This window comes from Anser cygnoides, chromosome 18, assembly GCF_040182565.1.
Source record: "Anser cygnoides isolate HZ-2024a breed goose chromosome 18, Taihu_goose_T2T_genome, whole genome shotgun sequence".
Taxonomy (NCBI): Eukaryota; Metazoa; Chordata; class Aves; order Anseriformes; family Anatidae; genus Anser; species Anser cygnoides.
Genome location: NC_089890.1, coordinates 10,650,224 through 10,676,202, shown reverse-complemented (window position 1 = coordinate 10,676,202; position 25,979 = coordinate 10,650,224). Strand labels below are relative to the sequence as shown.

The following is a 25,979-nucleotide window of genomic DNA, read 5'->3' as shown; positions in this document are numbered from 1 at the left end:
TTGTGATAAAGAAAAGGGCAGGTATTTATCAAAAGCAAAGTCTGAACCAAATTCAATTCAGATACTTCAAAATGCAGGAACACTATATTTATTGGGTCAATATTTCATTTCAGCAATACAATTACAGAATATCACAATGCTGGTTACAAACATAGTATGGTTTGATGGTTACAAATAATGTCGGGCACTGCAGTCTGTGAGAAGTAGGATACGAAACGTTAGTCTTGACACAAGTAGGGTGGTCTTCCAAATCTAGTAATGATCAAGGTATTTTCATATAAACAACTGTGGCACTACAGGTAAAGATTCTGGTTTAGAGGTGTTTTTGTATAAGTAGTTCGATTTATACAGTTATACAGTTCAAGCAACATCTTTTTTAGAATGCTATTAAATTAAAATCCCCTGTAGTTCAATAAAGTATAAAAATAGTACTGAACCTGGTAATATTCAATAAAATGTAGAGTTCATTCACATCATTAAGTAGTAAAGAAATTGTAAAGTTCTAGTTACCATGGCAACATTGCTTCCCATAAAGGAATATACATAAAAGAAAAAAGTTACACATATGGTACCTGCGACAATTATTTAGTGATCCAACACTGAACTTGTGCACCACAAACCAAGTTTCTAAATATCTCTATATATTTATATAGTATATATCTTTTTCATCTTAAAATTTACTTTTGAAAAAAAAAATGTGCACTTCAACAAACTCACTAAGGCCACTCATGCTATAGATACCTAGGATTGCAATGAAATATTGTTAAACAAGACCCTAGAGCACGCACCTTTATATCACCAAAGGGAAACCTGTTTCACTGCCTAAAACATTCCTGAGATTTAGGGACAAAAGCATTACCAGTGCTGTCAATTTTCTGTACGCAGTTTAGTTTATCTCTAGGTAAAGGAAATTTCTTCCCTGCTTCTCACAGAAATCCTCAAAAGGCCAAGAAACGAAACGTGCAACAGGCCGTACGTGTCAAACATGAAAACACCCACAACAGTCAGATTTGCAATTAACATTCGGCCAGTAATCTTCTTATTATAGAAACCATAAGGAAAAAAGGGAATACAATGAGCTTCAGATAAAATAAAGTCTCAGCACAGGCAGCAGAGGGAAGGAGTTTTGTTTAGAGACTGCCAACAGCAATGCCTCTCCCACACTACTTGCTGCTAGCCTGCGAAGTTGCATCTGATCCATGTAAATTAAGTAAAGTTTTTGTCAATAGCTTCAATCATGTTTTAGGCACGATGCATTTTCCTTCTTGTACTCTACCAATACATCCGACTCTAAAAAGGAAATCGAGTTAAATGTGCATTTTCTGTACCATGAGAAGCAGCGCAACGGCACCTTTAGCAAGTTTCAGACTGCAGCACATTTAGAGAAAAACTTCATTTTTAAAGGTAAAAAAAGAAAAGAACACTGTTGTCCTAATAAGTTAGATTTCAACAACAAAAAGACCTTCAAAATTCTTTAACAAAAACCCTGTGTGAAAAAAAAAAAAATTAAACAACAGGTATACAAGTAAAGTGTGCACATGAAGACTAGGATGCAGAGGCAGACACTGGCTGGTCAGAGTTAATATCGTGCTACAGAAGTGACCAAACAACCGTTTGGGGCCAAATAGTTGCTAGGTGTTGTACTTCAAGTAACTGAGGGATATGCTTATTTTCAAACATCTTTCTGCAAATTTCCCCTTCCCCTTTTGTCAGTTCTTTAAGTCTTTGCACGCTTTTCCCTTTCCACAGAGAAGTCACCCAGAATAGCCCAAGTCCCAGCGCGGGAATCCTAACATCTCATTCTTCCCTCTACAAATTGCAGTGTTTGGTTCAAACAAGACATACAAATAACTGATTCAAAAGCTTTATACTGAAAATAAATGAAGGACTTAAACAATAGTTAATTTTCCATAAGGTGACACCTGTCCTCACCACTTGTTTCCAGTTACTCGAGTGATTCAATTACTTACCATCAAGACAATTCTGAAGATGCAGTTCATTGGAGGTGCAAGACCTGCTTCTCCCCCTTAGCACCAGCGCCAAATAGCGCACTCTCAGCTAGGGGTACGTGCATTGTACACATATAAAATGCCAATGATTAATCAACTATCTATTGTTTCATGGCTGGCTAACTGAACCTCAGCAGGCACAAGATCTCCCACCATGCAAGGCTAACCACGTAGCCCCCTTCTCCAATACTTACAATCAGATGTGTATTGAAAACTTGTGTTAGGGCTAAACATAGGACAGGAATTCCTTATTTCTACCTCTAATGGGAGGGAGGTGCAGGGTCTGTGTTGGCAAGTTCTGTACTAACAAGCCGCACGGTACGGAGAACACAGTGGATAATGCTCTGCTCCTTTAGCTCTACCTAGCACAGAAGAAGTCGTGACATAATGGTGAAGCAATACCAAGAAACCCACTCCAATCACACCGGAGCTGCCCTCGCCCTGATGGAAGGATGTCATTTACCTTCCTCTGAAGTCACCCAATTTACTCCTATTTTCTCAGGGATATCAAACAGCAAGCTGTAACAGCAGAGACAGTGACAGAGTGACAACGAACAGCACGTTTTAAATATCGTCTCCACATGCCAGTACAGACAGCTAAGTTCTTCTGAGAACAACACCAGAGTTACAGAACCCAAAACTAGAAAGGTCAGTTTGGTTATTGCATGGAGAGTGCATCTGCAGCAAGGACAGCATTAGGTGAAGGCTCCAAGCTATGGCATGCAGAGCAGGCGACAAAGCGTTTTGTAGGCAGCTGCAAAGTTGTTGTGCAAAGCTCCAGCGCTTTGACAACTTCAGTAATCAGCCCCAGCTACCTTTCTCCAAAATGTACGTGCCTTGGCACAACTGGAGTTGCTGAAGTGCTACCATGAGAAGTTCAACCCAACAGTCAAGTCAGGATTTAATTTAATCACATGAAAAGCACGCTAGTAGTCCTACAAGGATCACTGCAAGTGCTCTTCTCCAAGTCATGTTTCTTGGCCAAAGTCCACCATCAAAGAGAACCCTGGGTGATTTATAGGACATCAATTCCTTCCAGACAAGCCAATGCACCGAGGTATACCGCATGCTGGTGAAGTAGCTTGAGGAAAGAGAAATGTACATCCACTCAGAAGGTCTGAGAAAACAGAATAAAGCTACTCACTGAAGGAATTGAACAAACACAATTTGGTTCAAACCAAAACAAACAAACATTTGGTTCTCAGACAGCAGCATAACGCCTTCCTAACCTGTCCCATGCCGGGAGCCCTCCTGTTTGCCACAACTTGAAGGCAACCCACGAAACTAACACACAAATCCGAGAGCTGAAATAACAGCAATGGTTCACGGAGACTACTTGCACTGGGATCAGTCAAACAATACCCCCCACCCCAAACACAAAACCTTGAGACCTTTGAGTTTTGCCAGTCAAAAGCTGGAAGCGGAGACCTGACTGGGAACCCCAGGCAAGGGGCTCCGGGCGCTGTAAATGTAAATCCACGTACCTGGTTTGAGGCCGTTAAACCTTTCTGCTGTACAGAAGCTACACAGCTTGTTTAGGACAATTTTAAGCACGCCTCCCCTGCCCGAGTTCTGATACTAGTATTACAAGTTTCATTTAAGTAGTTTTAACAGGATTAAGGAAAAGAATTCGTAACAACTAATTCACCAGTGCCCTAACGTATGAACATTCGGGGATGAAAATATTTTGCCTGGTAGACAGCCAAATTTGCTTGTAGTACCTAAAGCACTCGTAAACAAGAAAAATTACTATGAAGAAATTAGATTTAAAATCCATGCATAATTTTAAGTTGGCTTTTCATTGAACAGCCTTTGAGGATACACTGCAATGTAAGTCTTAATACCAGCTTTTTTTTAAAAATGCAAATACTACTTGTTACGTCAGTAAAAGTATTCCAAGTGTGCAATCATTAAAGCTGCACTAATTATATAACTGCATTTTCAAGTTGGTGTTATTCAGCCTTTTCCCCCAAAATTATACTCGAAGGCACCAGTATATGAACTATTGGCCTGTACAATTTCAGTTCTTAGAAGAGCCGTTGAGCTCAAAGTAGTGTCTGACATTTGTTTCTTCTCTGCACTCTTTTTTTGAAGACCATCAAGCAGCTTTCCCTGTCCCAAGCTTTATAAACAAATTAAAAAACAAACCCCAAACAAAACATCCAGTCCAAGTCCTGTAGGAACGTTGCTTGCAGAGCCTCAGCTTGGACTGAACTTTCATGGCCAAGTTACAAACCCCTGAAAATAGGGGGGGAAGGGAACCCGAACTGACAGAATCCTAACTATAGGAGCACTGTTTGTGCCACTATAATAAGAACTGAGGTAACAGCAGTGAGTTGTTTCTAGTTTGCTATGTTACACAGACTTTCAAATGAGTATTACCTCAACAATTAAAAAAAACAAAACAAAACAAAACCCACACACTCAAAGAAAAACAAAAAACACAGCAAAGCAGCCCCCCTGCCCCAACAGAAGAAAAATTAAGACAGGCTAGTGAGATAGGCATTATTAAAGGATCTTTACAGCTGACTTCTGCTTTTTAAATTAACGTAAAGGAATCAGTTTCTGGTTGTACTATCATTTAATGTAGAAATGAAGCATCACAAAAAAGACCTGTTGTGCTTTTTGGCATTTTCCACTGACCCCTGCAAACTGTACAATAAGCTGTGTTCTCCAGAAACATAAAATTGAACTGGATTGTAATACAAAACTATTAACTGGTATAAACAAGTTACTGCCTCAATTATTAGAGTAAGCCCATTCAAAAATAAAAATAAAAAATGGCTGCAGCAAATAGTTAAGCATTTCTAGTTTTTGTGTGTGGCATTGACATTAATATCTGTATACGCTTACTAAGTAAAGACATGCCATCGCAACTGCTAAAGAACGTTCACTTCCTAGTTTTGTATCTATTACATGAATATAATTTTGCACTGATCATACATCTAAATGAAATAATTCTACTGTAAAAGTGAATGCAGGGGCAGAAATATTAAATTAAAGCCACTGGTCCAAAAACTGTTTCTAGCAGGCTGGTCCACTTTTGATTTTCCTGGTCCTGTTATGAAAGTTAGCACTCTTGGTTGGTACCAAAGAAAACTAAGATTGCTGGTCTACTGGATCTTCTATCGCTTACAGATGAACACTGGTCCAGTTCAGGATATTAAAAACAACATACGGCGGTTATTTGCTCATCAACTTATCGTGGTTCACAAAGAGTACGTTGCTCTCTCCCAAGTGGTTCTTTGCCACTTCTCTTCATAAGGTGGCAGCCAAGGCATTCTCCCTTTTCTTAACGTTTGCGATTAACTTTGCTACAATGCATACAGTAGAAAGACCTCTCTTGTATAATTTCTTATAGCATAGCATTTATTCTTTCTGTATATCAGAAGAAAGCTCTTGATGAAACCTTCCATTCATAACAAGAATGCAACTCTTTTGAACTCAAACAGTTTTATTTAATGTTCTCTTGCAGACTTTCTGTAAAGTAGGTTCTTTCGAAAGAAGAGAGAAAGTAGGGGTTTTCTGGAATACCCAGTTAAAAATGTGAGCCGAACTAAACATGCCATACACATGCTGATAAGAATTTAACACACATTCATCCGTATGGGCACTCTTCAGTAGACTGGACCAGTGTTTCAATGCAAATTCCAGCCCCCAGAGAACTACATGGTTTAGATTTCACAGTATGACTTTTCCCCTGTAATCTGGGGAAAAAACCTTAACTGGTTAATTGACCAAGTTCTTAGCTACTCTGTCCATCAATGTTCTGAGACATCAGAAAAGACTGGACCACTTCTTCAGTGGATTGAGGGCTGGTGCTTACGTCCTCCAGAGCATCTGTAACAGAGAACTGCCGATCTCGCAACCGGTTCCAATTGGCCAAAATATTGTGGTACTCAAAAACTTTCTCATAATTGCCAATGGAATTGTACAGTTTAATGAGACCTCTGTAATCGTATTCAAGTCCACTGTATCCTTCACCAAAAAGCTTCTTTCCTGAAGAAACCCAGAAGATAACAAAATTAAAAGGTAATCCACCCATACGTTGCACCTTACTTCTCATGTCATTTTTACCAGCAACATGAACCTTTTTGTTACAACATGCAAGCTTCCTGGATAATGCTTGACACTGACATCAAACTTTTCCTTTAAACAGAACTGTAACTTGTCCTCAAGGACTCTACCACCACATCATTAATCAAGTCATAGCTTTACATGCATAGAATCCAGCAGCCTCATACAGAAGGCAATCATGTTGTGTCACAATTTCAGTCCAAATTCAATTTAAAAAAATGTTTTTCAGTCTTTTACCTTAAAATCTTTTTTTTTTTTTTTTTTTGGTAACCTACTCTACATGTTAACAACATGAAATAAGATTGCCTTTTTCAAAATTGAGCTAGAGCAAGGCCCAAAGATACACTTATTTGTAAGTTCATAGCAAGTGATAACGGGGAAAAAAATTAATGAATATACAAGGAAGGCTGACAGGCACAACAGCTTTCCATTTCTTCCAGAATTTAACCACATTCTACATTTAAGTTGTAGCTACAACTCCAAAATGTAGTCTGAAGACTGACACCAAAGCTTGTAATTAGTCATGTTTCTAGATGTTTTCAAGAGTGAGTTCTGATGCAAACCTGGGAGTGATAAAATTCTGGAATTCAGTCCCCAGCAGAACATTTAAGAAGAAGTACTAGACTTTGTGTTTTAAAGGTTTTAGTAATAAGCTTTTCTGTGGTATTAAAAGTGCTATGTAGACAAACATTGTAAGAATCACCTACCAATTGCTATGGATCTCAAATAAAGCTTTTCAGCATTTTCATATTGATTCATATCATAGTTATAGAGAGAAGCTAGATGTCCTACTGACAGGGCAACTTCATAATCTTCTTGACCCAGAAGCTGCTCCTTAATCTGAATTGCCTTGATGTGCATTTCCTCTGCTTCCTGTGAGGAACAAATTCATATAGGTCAGACTACTCACCATACTGTAATAAATAAATAAATAAAAATAAAAAGGGGAGACAAAGAAACATAACTATTTAGTGGCTAAATAGACGGCACTATTTCATAAAAGGCATAAAAGAACTAGGTAAACCAAAATACTGTTTTAGATGATCGAATAGTATCACTTCTGTCTTCAAAATTGACATCACGCTGTCTCTGAAGACATCTTAATTATTGTTGCACAAAACAAAGTGAGATATTAAAGTGCAAGTTCTCCAGCCATAAAAATATCAACTGAGGTTATGAATTATGGATATAGAATAAAATTATTTACAGTGACAGAGTTATAGGGGTCTTGTAGATCTTAAGACATTTACATTAGTATAATCTTACCTTAAACTTTCTCATGGACTGATACAGTCTTCCAAGGTTGCCATAGTGTTTTGCTGTCTGTACATTAAACTCCCCAAAAGCTTTTTTAGCTAACTGAAGCGAGGACAGATGTAAGTCATGAGCTTCTTGAAGTAACCTCTGCTCAGTTTCCTTGTTATGACAGTCTATTGCAATCTCCTCCAGGATAAGTGCTGAGTATAGCAGGGGGAAAAAGAAAACAAGCAAAGTTACTGTGTTCTGAACACATATATGCTAACTGTAGGTAACAGAAATTCATCTACCCAAGAGACCTCGGGAGACATCTAAATCAGGCTTTTAAGAAGTTTACAAACTTCTTTCAAATGGTATGACCAGAGTTACCAACCTGTTTTTTTAAATAATCTATACTTTTACTATTTTTATTCAATGAGTCTTCCACTAAGTTTTAAAGAAGTTATTTGTATTTTACAAGCATGTTGACAAAGAGCACCGAGGACTGCTGAGAGTCTTCTAGAGTGACCTCCATTTGGGAAAAAGCTCAAGTTACAATGCCTCTGTTGGGGAACAGGATAAACATATCTGAATGACTGATCTCCACTGACATAGTATTAAACTGTTCCAAGTAACGCAATTAAGTGTGCTACCTTTAACTCTCTTTGAAGATGCCAAGAGAAGATGGTCTTCTGGGAGAATGTGAGTTATAATGCCAATAGCACGTTCAGCATGGAATCTGAAAAAGTTTATATAGAGGCAGCCAGATTTTTATTTAAAGTAGCAGCTAACTGGTAAAGTATCAGAAACATTAATAAAATGAACAGATACATTTAAGTTCTGATCAGAAAATCCATATCATTTAAAAACATTTTTCCCCCACTTACAGTGCTAGATTTACTGCCATTACCTCAAATCTATGTACTCACAGTGCATTGTCAAATTTTCCAGAGCTGTACTGGTGAACATAAGAAGAGTAAGCCAAGTCTTCATGAGCTGTAGCTACATGTATGTTTTTACCTCCAAATACTGACTGCCGAATATCAAGAGCTGTCTGAAAGAGTTAGAAGAACACCATTTCATCAGTCAATACAGGAGAGAAAAAAAAAACACAAAAGAACAACTACTTCAACTACTTATGAATTTATGTCACTGTAAAAAAAGGAAAAAAATGTTGGATGGTTCTGAAATTCTATAGGCCTATACGTACACACTTGATGCAGTAAATATATAAAATCCATTCAGGATTCAGGGCAAAACAAAAGCAAAAACTGATGGTTGTTTTCACTGTTTTTTGAAAAAGTTTGCCAGTAATTAAATCAACTTTTGTCTCTTTCCCTGAATTAAATGCACATGAGTTTCAGTAAAAAAACTTTGAGAGCTTTTCACTAATACTTTGCTGCATACCTGATAGATCGCAACAGATTGGCATATATTATCTACGTTGAGCAAATAAAATCCATAGTCTAGTAGCGTATCAGAATATTTGGGGTGCTTGGCTCCAAAATGCTCCCTGTAGAAACACACTTATTTTACAAACTGAGGCAAGTTAAGCATCAATTTTAAAAAGTATTTTTCCAAATGCTACTCACCGAGCAAGGTATACTGCATGTTTTATCAGCTGTTCAGCCTTCTTAAATTCACGTTTTACAACACAAGCCTAAACACACAGAAATGAAGCACATGAAGAGGTGTACCCTCAGAATCCATCTCCTCCAGATATTGGCCTAATCGCTCACTATTACTTCTAATTTCAAAAGATTGTCATTGTTACTAAAGTAACTTTCAACTTATTTAAGAAAAATTTACAGATAACATTAATAAACATTTTATTCTGGCATAAATGACTAAATAGAGTGCTAGTACTGCACCTAGTCTACTAAGACGGAAACAGACCACCTTTGCACGGAATGCTCTCAGGTTAACTCTGTCATGAGGTTCCTTTGAACAGCTGTAAGTCAGTTTCAGGGAGAAGGAAAAAAAATCCACAGGGCTGAGACTGAGATAGACCAATTAGACAAATAACAAACCATAATGCTCACGATACAGACCAGGTTACCTGAGTATTCTGGAGGTACCACCCATCCTCACCCATTCTCGGTAGTAACTCACAAAAGGTATGTAGAAGATTTTGAATTCACCTTTGAAGCTTGTCGCAAAACATCCACTACTACTTTTACAGGCAGGCCAACTGTGATCTCCTTCATAGCTTCTATACACCATTTATAAGCCTGTTGAACAAAGTTACCAACATATTTAATCTGGAATTTCATTACTTGGCTCTAAAAAAATACACTGATCATTTACATTACAAAATTTAAAAAATGCTGTTTAGTTGCTTATGTTTGATAAAGCTTTTTCAGCTAAATCTGAGAAGGCCAACTTAAAGATTCCTCTTAAGCTTAGTAATTGAACTTGTAAGTATTTTACACTAGTCTAAGTTCTGTATAATTACAATGAATGCAATGTATTCTAGAGAGAAAAAGGTATTCAATAGCCTTTAAGTAATCCTTACAATTCCTATTGTAAACAACAGCTTCCTAGTCAGTGTATTTAGAAGCTAAAAGAAAATTGCAGCTTATGCAGCAGTTACACTGAAGTTGCAGTTTTTCTAAACTAGCTGCAAAGAAGTGCTATCTGTGCTTTCCGATTCATTTTTACCTATTAAAATAAGCTTTTTGTAATGTCATTTCCTGGTAACCAAAATATACTCAGAAATTACATGTGATAGATTATTAATGTTGGTTTAAGTACAATGAAGAGCTTGTAGACTAAATAAGAACACACAGAAATCAGCTGGTAAATGAAGTATTCCTCTGGCACTGCCACACAAGAACCAAAAACGATCAGGAGAAATACAATAGGAATAGCGAGCCAGTCATGGGAAGTCCTAGCAGATTTCATAATCAGTTTCCTGAAGTAAAACAAAAACAAACTAATCCCACTCACCTCATCATAGTGGCTCTTGGCAAAAAGCAGTGCACACAGCTCCCCATAGAGTGCTGCTTTGTTTGCTTGCTGACCGTGTTTTGCAAGCTTGTCCATGTAAGACTGAGCTAGTTTGAACGTTTCTTCTCCCAAGTGATATTTACAGTTACCATTTCGAACATGCAGCAACCTTAGGAAGATGTAGAGAGATCATCTAAACACTGTCTGAATAAACCATTTCATTATACAGCAGTATCACTGATCTATAATTTGGCATTATACTTACAATACAACTGGGCTATCACTGTTTGAATTCAGTAACACAAAAGAACAGTTTACAGAATATTGCTTCAGTACTCCATGCTTTGCATCTTGCACAGCAAGAATTTTTACCGTTGGAAACGTCAAATGATTTTTTCCACGTTGATGAATCATCGTATATCCAGTGCTCAAACCACTTTGGTTGTGGCTTTATATTTTATTTTTTTGTAAAATTCATTCTGTACTGCAAAGAGGGGCTAAATTCAGGAAACACGAGCTAATGCATTGTGCAATATTTTATACCTTTTATGATACATTAAGCTAGATCTTCCAATAAACTGTTACAGAGGAAGGCAAGATCAATTATGTTTTAGACCAAATGTTTCTCTCCTTTAAACTTGTTTCCTGTAAGCATTTACTCTAAGTAGAAATTTCTAAGTTACTGTAGCTATGCCTCCTGCAACAGCAAGGTAATACATTTAAATTTGCCCTATAAATTCAGCCTACCCATAATACTTTCTGATTGAAATGTATCATGCAATCAAACATCAACAAGAAAAGAAATAAAGCTGACATTTTCACAAGCAGGGACTGGCAGGCAAGCACAGAGCAGATGTATATTAGCCATGCAGAGAGATGATCAAAGGAAAAGACCTTCAGAAACCCCCTGAAACATGCTAAGTAAACAAACATCAGCTTTCCAAGGAGAAACACTGTGACAAAAACCCAGAGAAAAAAAAAAGACAATTATTTTTCCTTAAATAAGTTCTAAGAACTAAACATGATGCAGAAATGCATTGTGTTCTTGGTCACAGGCAGCAGAAAACTATCTAGACGCAATAAAGGCAGGAATTTTAAATAAACTGGAGAGAAAAACCAAAGCAATTGTAGTTTTCAGAAAGAGAGGAAACTATTCCAACTACTGAGCTGCTCAGGAGCTGCCATCTAACATCAAAAACACGAAGCCCACATCTCATGTAATGACGTATGTGAGTGGCGATAGTACTGCAGTTTACATATGCACATGGGAAAGACAATATCCAGTACCTTGGTGCTTCAGCGGCAGCGTCTAAAAACAACCAACCAGAAACCAAGCTAATCCTAACCCAATCCCTCAGATAAACTGAAAGGGTTGTGGGGGTTTTTGCTTTTCTGTTTTTTTAAATATGATCTAGTTTTGAGTAACAAAAATTCCATTATTAATCCAAAGGAATTTTAGAAGATAAAGACAAGACATAAACGCTTTATAACCTTTAAGCTAAAAATTTCAAATCTTCTTTAATGTCTGCAATGCTGGCCTTTAGAGTAAAATCATTCTCTAATAGCATAATAAACAGCAACCACAGGGTTACACAACACGTTGGTAAGGCTAAAAACACCAAAAAAGAATTAGCAAAATGTGAAACAATGATGTGGGAGAACCATGTATTTGTATTACATATTTGTGCCTTATTATGATAAAAAAATGAAAGAAATCAAGCCAATAGGAGCACTACACCTGCAAGGAAGTAGTATAAAAGTTTGTATAAGAGATCCCAAATCACATTCTTGAGTTTTCTCATATAATTTACTAGTGCTAGTACAGCAAAGAAACACCAAATCATGTCTAGATAACAAAGGCTTACATTTTTAAATTGCATTCTATTAATAATACAGTGCATTAATTAAACCCCTGGAGACTGGACTTCTTAGGTTCCAGAATAAAAAAAGCCACTTCTTAGAGCATTGTATTTTCAAGTGCTGGACTTAAACAAGTTATTCAAGTGGTTCAAACAAGTTATTCTACATTAGGGATTAGATGGTAACAACAAAAAGTTTATCTTACTACCTCGTGACTTTGAAGCTGAGTACAATTACTGGTCTCTCCCACAAAAGGGTTTTTAGCATTTATGTACTTAGCACTTCTGAAATTGTTTCAAATTCTTTCTATTTGATACATTTCCAACTTAACTGTGCTGTCATTTAATTCTTCGGGAGATGCCAGCACATACAGCAGTATCTCTCCATTCACACTGTTGCCCAGAGTGACTTAATGTTACATGCAGGCCATCAGCTTCCATTACAAGAACAATGGCTGTCTCTGCCCAAACAGAATTAACAGCTCCAGTTCAGACGAAATCGTTCTAATGATGGGTGTTTTTTCTAGCACAAAATGAAACTATTTTATCCACAACTGTGTGGGCTGTATATTGTTCTCCAACACCGAAAAAAAAATACATAAAATAAGCAGCTACTGGCAAACCTATTTACTTCTCATTTACCCAACTACAAACGAGGTGCAGTTTTGTTTTGGAGCAGTTTTCCAAAATGATATTTTTGTCTACATTCAGATAAACAGGATACCTTGTTGTTCATTACAGCAGCTAAAAAAAATATAAATCTCAAATTTAACTATGCTTACTAGCACATCGGTATTCAAGCCCATAGCTGTAACACACAGAAGAGGTCAGTCACAGCATCACCAATGAAAACAACCTGGCTACTTGCTGCAGATTGTATCAGCATCACACATCTAGGTACGTGAATGTAAGAGCAGGGGATCTTAACTGAACAGACCCCACTACAGGTCTTGTGAAACCAGCCAGGTGCAAAAACTAAATGCCTCCTAAAAACAAATTATTTTCCAAATGCTTAAGTTGTGGCTGAAGGCATCTACAAGAACTAGACACCTGAATTTACCTAACTACATAATTAAATAGCTCACGAACACATTGAATCTATTATCAGGAAAGGTATGTTTTCTTTTTATTTCTGCTCAACTGTATTTTTATCATTCATATTTGGTGAATTATTCTTGTACTAAATGTAATTTCAGCAAACACCAATGCAAAACTCCTTCTCAGGCAAAAAAGGTGAGCTCACCTTACACAGCATTCTACTGCACGAAACCAATGAAGTATTTCATCATGAAGGGTGCACAGCTGAAGGCAGGAAAGAAATACCTTCTCAGCATCACTATACCAGCCTGCATCTGATAGGAATCCCCCTGGAGAAAAAAAAATCTTAGTATTAAGCATCATGCCTGCAAATTTTAAATCTCAAACATTCAAAAAGCAGAGAGCAGCCTGAAATTCTCAGACATTTAAGTCCAATATATTTAAGACACCAAGTAGCTTTCTAAAACTTATATTCCAAACATATACGCATTATTTTAAAAAGTTACAGATACTAAAAAGAAAAAAATAGCATTAGCTTAACTGAAGCTTGAATGAAAAGAGTATCATACTTAACAGCCTATCATCAGTTACCTAAAACAAAACCAATCTGGATTGCTTTTTCTTTTACAGCAGAATCCGATTCTGCTATGTAGGAGCACCGTCTACTGAAAGAATAGGCCAGTACAGAAGCAACTTTTACTCCGTGGTCCATCAAAGCCTGAAAACAGTGATGAAGCAGATGTCTGAAACAAAAGAAAACATAATTTAGTTATACATAAAGTTTTTAAAACACTGCAGTCAGTTGTCTCTTGAGTGCCATGAATTCAAATGAGTAGTGATTCAAAGAAATAACTCCGATCTTCTCTCAAACCAAAACCAGATGAATACAGAATAATTGTCAATCTCAAGGCTAATGGGTTACAGTTGTTGGATTAGCCAACAAATAGAACGAGTGTACACAAAGTTCTTTACAAGGACACCCTCCAGTGTAAGCGATATACAGACTATCCACACATTGTTAGAACTGGAAAACATTTTCAGCTAAATCTCAGAGGGGGGGAAGCCTCAAAGTCCGCCCTTGCCCCACATCTCCCACAGAAATTGAAGATAAATGAGCAGTGACGAACCCATTAACATCACACACGCAACAAGGCAAGGGAGATATGTCTGAAGACACAAAGCTTATTTTGGTTACAAATAATTTGATCTAAAAAAGTCAAGTTCTGATCGTAATAATACAGAGTGGTAATATTTAAAGACAGGAAAACTCTGTAAACTGGGGCGATCCTATCAGTTTGATAGCCCTTCCCCTAGGATTAACTGCAACCTAAAGAAACAGATATTTTGACTGGCCTGTACATCTCGCTCATCTGATTAAGAACAGTCACAACAACGGAGATAAACACACGTATAATTTACACACATAGCATACACTGCATGTGGTAATAGAAGTGAACACCCGCAGGTCTAAAAACTTTTAGGGCATGGTATTGGTGAGTAGTGAAACCAATCACAAGACTTACAGCTAGCACAAACTGCACAGTAGAAAAAGAAAGCAATCTGAGTACCAAGCACCACAGACGACTCGGTGTATTTGCATGGAAGTTACAACTGTTTTATTTATTTTATGACAGAGAAAGAGACACTGTACCTTAGAAGCCCTTCTGCAAATCTGAAGGGGTATTCCTATGGTTATCACATGGGCTATTAAACCCAAGAAAATTAGAGACCTTTTCCAGATTTAAAACCCAGATCAAAGGCTAAGAGCTGAAATGAGAACTAACAAAATATTAAGATACTTACCTTTTATCTAAAGCTCGTAGCACCTTCGCAAAAACTTCTAGTTCACAAAATTCACTACCCAGCTGGCATAATCGGCCCTGTTGGTAAAGCTGAAAGAAAGACACAAATATATTTAAAAATTTAAGACCGTGCACTCTCCTGGGAAATTTAACACAAGGATGACTTATGATGAAACCTAGACTTCAAAGTATTGAAACAGAGCAGAGTAAATATTAAAAAGTAACAGTTCCGCGATCTCCACACAGGAGCACAACTTTAGCGTTAAAAGCTGAGCAAACACAAGCTATGAGAGCTCCGTATGTGGTTTCAAGTTGGTTTTGTCCACTTTTTTCTTCCTTTCTCCAAACGTCCACTATATTCACTTGCATCATCAAAACACTGCAACACCTCAGCTGGAAAACAAAGCCAAAAAACTCCCCACGTTATCAAGAATTACAACGAATAGCTTCTTTGATACCAGATGCTTTGAAAACATTTTAAAAATTACACAGAATCTAGCAACCAGCATTATTTTAGAATATTTGTAAGTGGAAATCCAAAGCCAAAGCATAAAGCATATATTCAAATAATCTATTGTGATCCTAGAAAACTTGAGCAGGCCCCTAGAACAGAGGATACAGAAATAAAATTATATATAGAAACAATAACAACAACAACAAAAACACAAGTTCTGCAACGGATGACTCACCAATACCGAGAGCAAAACACAGGCATGAGCCCTGACCCCATTAATACCTGAGCTTACACGAGTAATTCCTGTTTGAGTAAATGGGAATATTCATGCGAATCTGTTTGTGAATTTATTAAAAGCAACAGCTAATTTTATGTACAGACTGATTTTTACCTGCAGATAAGCAAATATATCAGTTGGCTTGCTCACAAAAAAACAAGCCATGGAGACAGTTCTTCATGCAACGCGTAGTTAAGCTGCAGAACTTTCTGCCACGTTATGCTGTAAATACTAAGAATTTACGTAGGTATGAAAGTGTCTGTACAAATATACAGCAGAAAAATCCATCGCAGGCTATTAAATCCTGATATCAAAGACCCTGAACCACAAATGACTGAAAGCTGGGTACATAATCAAAGAAAGCACTACTATACACTTGCCATACTCATATACCCATCCCCTGCTCCTGTCAGAAGCACAGCACCGGATTACACAGGACTGCTCCAGTACAACCATTTGTTATTTGTTTTAGGTGTTCTAGGACATGCCCCAGCCCTTAATATTAATTATTTTTTTTTGCAAGGCAGTAGCTCCATGGGGAAAAGGAGAAACCAGTAGCTCATGCCTCACGAGTACTCCTCTCTAGATGCTGCATCTTTCAACAGAGGCCATTTGAGGTCCATTTCTGTCCTGTTCCGTGTGTGCACTACGGGAGGCAGGACCAGGACACTACAGTTTACGATCTGACACCAAACAGATTATACAGTAACGTTTCACGCCATCAGGAGCATGCAGGTAAAGCACTGCTACGTTGCACTCTTAACAGTTACTCAGCAAACCCCACTTCTCAATCTACACACTAAGGCATTCGAACACACACTGCCCAAGGCTGAGACACGCGTGTCGGCAGCAAGACTCTGTGTGCCGTGTGAGTGAGCAGCACCCTCACTCTGTACGCAAAAGCTGAGGGAACATGCTAGAGATGTTCAAGTACAAGCACAAATTTAATGAAAACTTTAACATTCCCCTTTGAGTTTTAATAATTTCTTAAAAAACCTTTATAAGCGTCTTATATCTGCTTGCCTTTTTAACCACAAAGACAGGAAGCAGATGAATTCGTGTTCAAACAAAGCATGCGAGAACATCTCCCCCAGCCAGAAACTTAGTTTTAGTTAACTGTCCTTATAAAAGCACATGACATTGATTTTACAGCACAGTAAGTTTGTTATTTTACCAACAGAACCTACAAAAAAACCTTCAAAAATACTTTGACCTAATAATGTCAATTGCCAGAAATGAATGTTTTCCTTTTAGTCATCCATTTCACTGGAAAAAAAGGAAGTCCTTTAAAAAACAGAACAAGTCTGCGTGCAAAGCTACTCCTCAGATAAAACAGTGCCATGTCCCTGTACTTCAAACAAATCAGTTTCTTCTGAAGCTATATTCTCTCTGGTAGCAAAAGACCATCCAGACCTGTGTATTAGAAAACTACTGTTATGGTAAGCAGTCTCATTTTCTCCACACAACCCTCTAAAGGTAACTATTATACATAATACCTAAAACATTTTTCACTATCGAAACAGATTGTATCTTGTCTAGTATTCCAGTACTGAAGGTAGACATCTTATCAACAATTAATGAGATCATTTGTAGAAGAAACTAAGACTTAACACCAAGTTATTTTGCCAAGACTCGGTCAGAAGGACTAGCATATGTTCAATATTTAGGTTTTCAACCAAGTACATCGTCATTTCCCCTTATCACTTTGCAGTGCTAACTAAAAATCCCAGTGATTACTCTGACACTGCTTTACCAAATGTTAACTCCAATATGACCTTTTAAAATTAATATATTTATGAAGTTCTATAAACATTTGTCGTAATGTGCCCACTGTTACATGGGATTCTTAAATTCCCAAAGAAAAAAGGCCCTGGTTGTGGGGGGAGCCCCGAACCACATCCTCATTTTTGATACATCTATTATTTCAGGCCCAAAGGTCCAAGCCTGTGATCTGCACGTTGCTATTCCCAACTCTGAGATGAGCACTGAGTGCTCAAGGCACCATTCTAGGATCTGAAAAACAACCAACATTTTTTCCTGGTATAACCAGAATTACAGTATCCTTGGAATATTTACCACACTATTCACCCCTTGCCTCAACACGTTGGCAAGCATTTGAGGAACCAACTCAGCTTGAAGTCTCTTTAAACTGTTATAGCTGTTAAAGCAATATTTTCAAACAAAATTTGACATGGAAATAGTGAGTATACAGCAAACTGTGAAGCAATTCCAGTAGATTCAGTAACACTCGTTTGCTCATTGAGAAGCAGTTGCAAGTACTAAAGAAATGATTCTCTTGTTAAAGCTCCAGAGAGACAGAATTCCTGACCACAAGCCTTGCTACATAACATGAAAAAACAAAACAAAATAGTGATTCAAGAAAAACATGCCCTGACAAGAACGGCAGAGGTTTGGACTTCTGAAAAACTATTCATTTCTTAAGAAGGAAGACATTTTTTTTAGACACAAACTTAACCTATTTGGAGCTTAACAGAGATTTCTTTTTTTTTTTAAACCTACAGAAAATTGAGTAAGAGCCTACAGTATGACTTCCAACTTGAACAGCTCAAAGTGACACGTCAATTCTGGCACTGAAGACATGAACCGAAGTTTAAGTTTAATGTGTTGCCTTGTTATTTCAGATGTGCAGAGTCAAACTCTTCTGCACAGCTATGAGAAAACCACCATGATCTTCCTTCAGGAGCTAAGTCTTACATTTAACCCATAGCACATTCTCCAAAGCATTCAAAAGCTACATACAGCAGCGTCCCCAACTAAACATATTGGTAACATTAACTTGTAACTTATCTGTTATCACACCATCGTGCCCATATAATTCTGTTAAAGTTCTTGTCAGAGTGCTCTCTCAATAGATTAAGCTGAGCTCTAACTGCTTCCTAGCAAACCCCTAAAAATAAAGACAAAGATGTTAAACTACCGGTAAAAGCAAAGCCATAACATAACAGAGAAAGTGATACAATATTAGTATCACCAGCATTCTTGGCTGTTTCACGGGGTACAAGAGAAAACAATTGATCTAAAACTAAAAATACAATTAACTTTTTAAAATTAACCACATTTTAATAGCAGATGTAGATTAATTCTAACCAGTTGTAAAAGGACCCTCCAGAAGAACTGTAGTGCATGCAATTTGAAAAATATGCTCCTATTGCTCCAGTTTGGAAGAGGTCTGAAAAATAAATACGGACATTTTGGTAAGAATTAAAGATGCAAAGAATTGCAAGGAGCTCCCCAGCAAGTTTAGCAATGTTCAATAACGTACTGTAGAATACCATGCTAAATGTAGGAAGGATTGCATACCTAAACAACAAGATCAGTATTTAGGAAACAAGTTTGGCTGTAATCCCCCTCTCTCTCTTTCTCCCCTACTTAACACAGGAGGAAGAAAGATTTTTAGGAATCATTAGTGCACTGAATCAATCTGTTGACAAATGACTCAAAGGCCAAGGGGACAGGTGGCAGACAGGCTTAGAAAATAATCAGTTAGAAATGTAGGTACATGGACTCTTAAATCATTTTCAAAACCTTCTTCAAAGCATCTGGACAAGTCTAGTTCAATGTGATATTGTTCAGGGCATAAAAAGGCAAACTTCATGTATTTGAAAACATATTTCTAATTAGAATCTGATCTTTATGAACCTCAAGCAAAATAAACAACTAACAAAAGACCATTACTGAATAAGCCTAAATTAACAGATAATTTTTGAGCTTATAGCCTTACACACAGAGCGCACTTCACTTCTTCCAACTCGCTCTTCTTCCTGTATCACATCAGCAATTTTTTTTTATTTCACATCTACACAGAACTCATACACTTTGTGTAAAGTACAAACCTTAGAGTCACACATTCATGTGACTCTCCTCCACAGCAGGGAAACCCTATTTTTTCTATCCAGTTTGCTTTGATTTAAAGTTAAATCAGTACGAATGAAACGAAGTAGAAACAGCAATTATTGCTTCAGCAGCAGCTGAACACCTTTGTTCATGTGACCTCATTACCAGAATTATGCTGAGTTCTAGTGTATGAGATTTAACAAGGATACTGAAAAAAAACACGGAAGCCAGAATCCACATTAGGATCAGAAAACATGCCACACGGAGGTTCAAAAAGAAAAAAAATAAAGAGCAAGCTAAATAATAAGAATTAGAAAAAGGGTAAGCAAAGGCAAGGAGTTTCAAACCAACAACGACGTAAGGTAGGATGGTTCAGTTCAAGTCAAATTTAGACTACAGACAAGGGACATATTAAATAAAAGAGCAATAATCATTGGAAAAAAAGCTCATGACATGGTGCTTCTCCTTCAGTGGGAGGTCTTAATTTAAAGAGAGGGTGATAGACATGATTTAATCCAAACAGTATTCAGGGAAGTCCTATTGCATGCACCAGCCTGGAAGTCTAAGCAGGTGATCAGAACGCCTGTATGCATGCACACATATGGAAACCACGTTTGGTTCCCACATACATATTTATTTCTGACCCCTGGAAGCACAGCAACATTAATTTAATTAAGCCTGGTGAAGTCACACTGGTCAGTCACAGCCAGGAGCCCTACAAAATATGACCCACTTGCTCTGGATTTCTGGCCTGCCTCGTAAGATACATTGCTTGCTTATGACCTTGTTTGTACTCCTCTGGTCACAAAGATGTTCAAACTAAAGAAGTACAGCTACACTTCATTTCATTGGTAGCTTGTCCTTTCCTCCCTCATCACATCCCCATGAATATGAGGGACAAACCAGATTTACTCTGACCTTATGGAAAAGATGCTTATAATCATTCTTCATCAGTAAAAGCAGTCTCTACTGCAATGCAGAGAACGGACGCTCTATTGTGTGTTGCAAAGTGTCAGCAAATTCCTGTTTATTCATTTTGTTTCATTCAAAGAATAACTAGATGCGATGCAAGAGCTTTTATTAGCCGTACTTGCTCTTGTTCGGATTACCGGAATACAGGGAAGAGACAATGCTCTGGCTACACATTATCCAGAAGTTGGAGCTATCGGGATGTAAATTCAAAATCGGTATTTTGACCCACATCAAGGTGGGAGCACTCCGGAAGTTTTATTGACCACTGAAAATACAGAAAAAGCATGATTATAGCCTTCTGGATTTTGCCTAAAAATTTTAATACAAAACAAGTTAGCACAGTGCAATTTCTAAAGGTTACGGGTCCACACTGACTGAGACAATTTGTCATCTCCAATTGTTCCTGTGGTTAATGATATCATCAGAAAACATCCAAAGAACATTGGACCCAAATGATTTTCAAGAAAAATCAATGTGGAAAAAAAAATAACAGCACAATCCGGAACAGACATTTCAAAAGGAAATTAGACACTGGATGAAACTCCTGCTATCCTGTGTAAATTCAAGATTAGCTTGCTAGCATGTAACTGCAACAAGTACCTACGAAAGAGAACGCTAAGACTAGTGAGGCAGTATGCCTTCAAATATACCAGGAGAATCAACAGAAAAAAAGATAATTACACGTAACAGAATATAAAGCTGAGGCATGGCGGAAAAAAACTAACTTCTGCATATGACAGTAAGTGAACAGTCTTTGGACTACATAGTTCAATGTCTTATTTCTGTCAAAAACTCGGTTATTTGGAAGAACTCGCTCCCTCAAAAGACCATCCTTTCCCTGACAAGCCACAAAAGAAAATCTTTTTTTTTTTTTGAGGACTTTCTGTTTATTCCAGTTGTCACTTTTTATTAAAAAGTTTGACTTTTACAAATGCTGCCCAGCTGCCAGGCATGATTCTCACATTTTAACTCAGATTCAGCATATTTCTTCCTTTGGTTTCTGAAAGTTGGACCTCCCCTCCAGTTTAAAAAAAAAAAAAACGAACGAACTACTTTTACTAGGAAACAACACCACCAGGATATACATAAGCCTGGCAAAGATCCTAAGGAAACAAAATACTCTATGTTTGCACATTTTTTTCCAGATGCAGGTGTTACTTGTGACAATACTGGTTATTAAACTCTTCAAAATACAGATGTGATAAGACATTTATATTTTTCTTAGCACAAACACAGACTTGAAAATTTCCAGGATATCCTGTAACCAATGTAACCAAGATAGCAAACTGTGCAATCAAGACTGGCAAATGCTAATTTCAAGTGTCCATACTGATGAACATGTTAAAAACAGTTCTATATGGCCACAGCCAATTAACATCTACAGTGCGTATCAAAATAAAGTCTGACTGGTGCTGCTACCTTTTCGCTTTACAAAGCGGGTGGCAGTTTCTCCGATATCACAAGTTGCAAATAACACCTAGATAACAAAGCATTTTTTGCAAGTTAGATGTGAGACTGAAAAAAACTTCCTATCAATAATCACAGAAAAATTCTCCATCTTTTTCACGGTCTGAATGCAGCTATTTTCACAAGTTCTACATTACCCACCAATTTTCCTCAGCTGTATTTGAAAAAAATACAATTCTGTACTATACTAACAAAAATTGACGCCCTTTCAACAGGGCAGCCACCAACACGTAGTCAGAACAAAGACTGAGAAGGCTTCTAGTTTGTCTTCTTTTAAAGACTACTAGTGATTTTGGAAATTCTGCTTTACAGAACTCATTGTCAGGATGCACTGAGCATACCTCCCCCACCTATAATGGTGTTTAATATCAATATCAACTTGGAAAGCCTGGTAACGATGCTCTGAAACAAAAAAGCAAAACAAGCACCATTCGAAACAGGGAAGGGGATTGTTCAAAGGTGGGATGGGAGTGCTCATTCCAACCTGGTTCACTGATGTCCTTTGTATTGCTGCAGCCATCAAGAACCAGTACTCAGTGTTGCATAGGTGCATAGAAAAATGCAAGCACTGTTCCAAAAGATTTATCTGGGCTGTGCTTTGAGATGCTCACTGAAGGCAGACATCTCTGCACATGGAGCACCATTTAGTCAGGGCTGCAGACTTGCTTTCAGCATCCCAGCCAAGATTTAGTCACATTTATGCATAAGCTAATTTAAATGCGACTATTAAAGAGGATAGATTATCCAACATAGAAAAGGTACAAAATACAAGAAGTGAAGACATGGAAGACCACCTTGCCATTGGCAGCACTGGCAAGATACTCGCTACACTGTGTAACCTGCTTTCAGTTATTCTGTATTTGGACATCTCATAGATACATACTTTTATGAGAAATAGAGGTGCACCTTATACAATTCAGATCAAACTGTTGTAAAACTCATAAATAAAAGGAAAAAAAGAAAAGCAAATTACCGCCAAAGTCATACGAATGTGTGGTTAGTACAACAGAACCAGTATTTTTGAGGACAGGTACTTCGCATGTTTGTTACCATCTCCTGAACAAGATGATGTACCACTGGTATATGATCAGAACAGATTAAAGTCTCTTTAGAAGTCAAATGTAGTGCTGGTTTATTTTTCATTATGAAATAACTTCAAATGAATATGAACTGATGCAACCACTGAAGAGTGCTAATAAAAGTACAGGAAGTCGCTGATCTATTTAGCTCACCTGTGAATGAGTTTTTAAACAATTTGGGAATAACATATACTTAGACATTTCCATCATTTGAAGGAGTTCTTTTTCTGTGCTTTTAAAGCCCTAGAGAACCATCCCTTTTTCTGTATGAATGTCAAGACAGTGTCAAGGAAGCTTACTTGTCAATGGCCATACCTATGAACAGCTAAAAATAAACCTCAAAATGTTTTTCCACATTATTAGTTCCGTACTTTTAGTGTTTATCTAATACTTGGTGTATCTCAACCCCATCATCATCTTCTGTGAGCATGTTCATATGAAGATTTCCCATGCTTCTCAACACCTACAGAAGGCAAGTAATGCCTAATATACAGAAAACGTGTATTTCAACTCCATAGAAACAGTTTCTCTGTCTAGTGAAGTTTAGACATCTTTCTAAATACCGTTACTCCATACGTATGGGATGGGCCACTACTCCTGGTTCATAAGGACTCATCTGAAAAACTACTTCATTTAGCAGATCCTAGGTTTTTAGAAATTTACTGGCAGAGGAAAGAAAGGTTATCCGCCTCCATAGCTCTTACACACTGTTTCTCTCCTGACAAATGCTCTTTTCCAGCAGCTCCTGTAGATGGATGAAGCACCTATTTAGTGGACAATAGAAATTAATGGACCATCTTAGCACACCTTTTCCTCTAACTCTGGATATTTTAGAGGAGGCAACTGAATGAGAAATAGCCACCGCGTGAAAGAAAGGTTTAAAGCTAACAAGCTCTACCATTTAAAGAGTCTCAGTTCTGGTTCCCACCAGATCATTAAAGGTACGAGAGCATGGCAAACTCAGCGCCTTCTACCAGATATCACCTTCTCCAAGAGAGGAAAAATAAAGGGAGAGGGGGGGCGAAAGTGGACCGAAAACACCCCCCCAACCCAAACCGCTCGGTCCCAATCTGCCCCTACCCCTTCTCCACGTCCCCCACCCCGGGGGCCTCAGCCCGCAGCCCCCCAGGGCAGGGCAGGGCCGGGCCGGGCCGGGCCCTTCCCGAGCCCTCCACAGGAGCCCCCGCGACCTCCACAGGCCCGGCCCTGCCCGAGTCTCCCCCGGAGCCTCCCCCCGGAGCCTCCCCCCTCACAGGCCCTCAACTCCGTCCCCCCCCCCACGTCCTTCGGGCCCTGCCCGGCGGCCGAGCAGCACCGCGGGGGCGAGGCCCCGCGCCCCTTCCCCTCAGAGCCGCCCTGCGTGGGGCAGGCCGGCTGCGGCTCCCCCGTCCCCTTCCTCCTCCCCCCCGCCCCCCCCCCCGGAGGCCGCTTCTCCTTCCACCTCCTTCATCTCCCCCCAGGCCCAGCCGGGCCCAGACCTCTCCCGGCGCTCCCCCCCCCCCCCCCCCGCACCTTGTAGTACACGTCGAACTGGATGTTCTCGGGCAGCGAGCGGATGTCCCGGCGCCGGGCCCGCCCGTAGCTGTCCACCACGGCCGAGATGGCCGTGTTGTACAGCGTCTCGGGCACCCACTCCAGCTCCACCGCCGCCATCTTGCGTGTGCGGAGCCGCCTTCCCCCCAGCCCAGCCCGGCCCCGCTCCGCCTCACGCCCCGCCGCTCCCGCAGCCCTGCGCGGCCGCCCGGCCCCGGGAGGGAGGGAAAGGAGGAAGGAAGGAGGGAAAGAGGGAGGGAAGGGGAGGACGGAGGCTGCTGGGGTGCGCAGGGCGAAAGGGATGGCGGAGGGGGGAGAGGGAAGGGTGGGGTGGGGGGGGGGGTTGAGGAGAGAGGGGTTGATCCGCCTGCGCTGGGGAGGCGCGAGGGAACGAATGTGGGGCGGAGAGTAGAGGAGGATTGGAAAAAAAAAAAGAAGAAGAAGAAGAAAAAAAGCCCAGGGGAAGTTAAGGGCTGAAGGGTTACAGGGTTTATGGCGGGGGTGAGGGGAAACGCGGGGGTGAGGCGCTGGGGGGAGCGTGAGGTGAGGGGGCAGCGCCATGACCCGCGGCCCGGCTGCCGGGGAATGCTCGGGGTCCCTGGCCTCGGGGTCTAGGGAGCGTTATTTGTGAGGGAGGGTTATTTATGTGAGGAAGTTATTCGTGAGGGAGAGTTACTCGTGAGGGGGCAGCGGGCCCGGCACCCCCCGTACCTGGCCTCAGGGGAGGCCCCGCGCGCCCCCCTCACGCTCCGAGCTCCGCGGCCTGCCCTCCCGTGAGCGGAGGTATTTCATGGAATCACAGATTATTCCGAGTTGGAAGGGACCCGTATTTGTATTTACAGCTTAACCCGCGGTGATGTGCTGCTGGTGCTGGGCCTTCTGGGGCTTTCAGGTGTGTGGGCAGCTCAAGGTGAGCATTATTTGGAAGCCATGGGTTTTTTAATATACCCCAAGTGCACCTGCTTGCCCGGTGTTCCTTGTGGGCTACCATGTGGTAAAAACACCCTTTTCCCTGTTTAAATGAACCCCATGGCCCCACTATAGTTTGTCAATATCTCCTTATCTTTATCATGCTGTTTGAAGCATATTTTTCTTCTTAATTTGCTTTCCATGTGGGGCTTGCACACGCCACTAGGAACATATTGGATAGTTCTTGGCCACAGATGCTCTATTTTCAGGACAGGCAATTAAGATTACTGGGTCTAAAACAGCCTTGCACTGTGTGTAGCCAGTGATGTAGCCACCGCTGTGAAATACAGGCAAGACCTAAGAGATTACTACTTGGTGTAGATTTTGATATCACTCTTAAGTTAATGCTCAGATTTGACTGCTGTAATGTGGTCCTAAACCACAGTGGTCCCATCTACTCACA

At 39.4% G+C, this 25,979-nt stretch overlaps 1 protein-coding gene across 1 annotated transcript; it reads right to left on the bottom strand.

Annotated features, from left to right (window-relative positions):
• Positions 1-72: 72 nt before the first annotated feature.
• On the bottom strand, positions 73-24,948 carry APPBP2 (amyloid beta precursor protein binding protein 2). Its single transcript, XM_066979610.1, has 13 exons — positions 24,587-24,948; positions 14,972-15,060; positions 13,760-13,911; positions 13,374-13,497; positions 10,272-10,440; positions 9,464-9,553; positions 8,915-8,982; positions 8,730-8,835; positions 8,252-8,376; positions 7,976-8,061; positions 7,353-7,543; positions 6,794-6,959; positions 73-6,008 (listed from the first exon to the last, which is right to left on the bottom strand). The coding sequence occupies exons 1-13, from the start codon at positions 24,725-24,727 to the stop codon at positions 5,755-5,757; spliced, it is 1,761 nt and encodes a 586-aa protein (XP_066835711.1). The 5' UTR covers positions 24,728-24,948; the 3' UTR covers positions 73-5,754.
• Between the last annotated feature and the right edge of the window lie 1,031 nt (positions 24,949-25,979).

Coding starts and splice junctions, on each gene's coding strand:
- APPBP2 (XM_066979610.1), bottom strand. CDS start 24,727: ATGGCGGCGGTGGAGCTGGAGTGGGTGCCCGAGACGCTGTACAACACG. Junction 8,062..8,251: donor GGAAAATTTGACAATGCACT/GTGAGTACATAG, acceptor AAACTTTTTCAG/ATTCCATGCTGAACGTGCTA. Junction 6,009..6,793: donor TTTGAGATCCATAGCAATTG/GTAGGTGATTCT, acceptor GGGTTTCTTCAG/GAAAGAAGCTTTTTGGTGAA.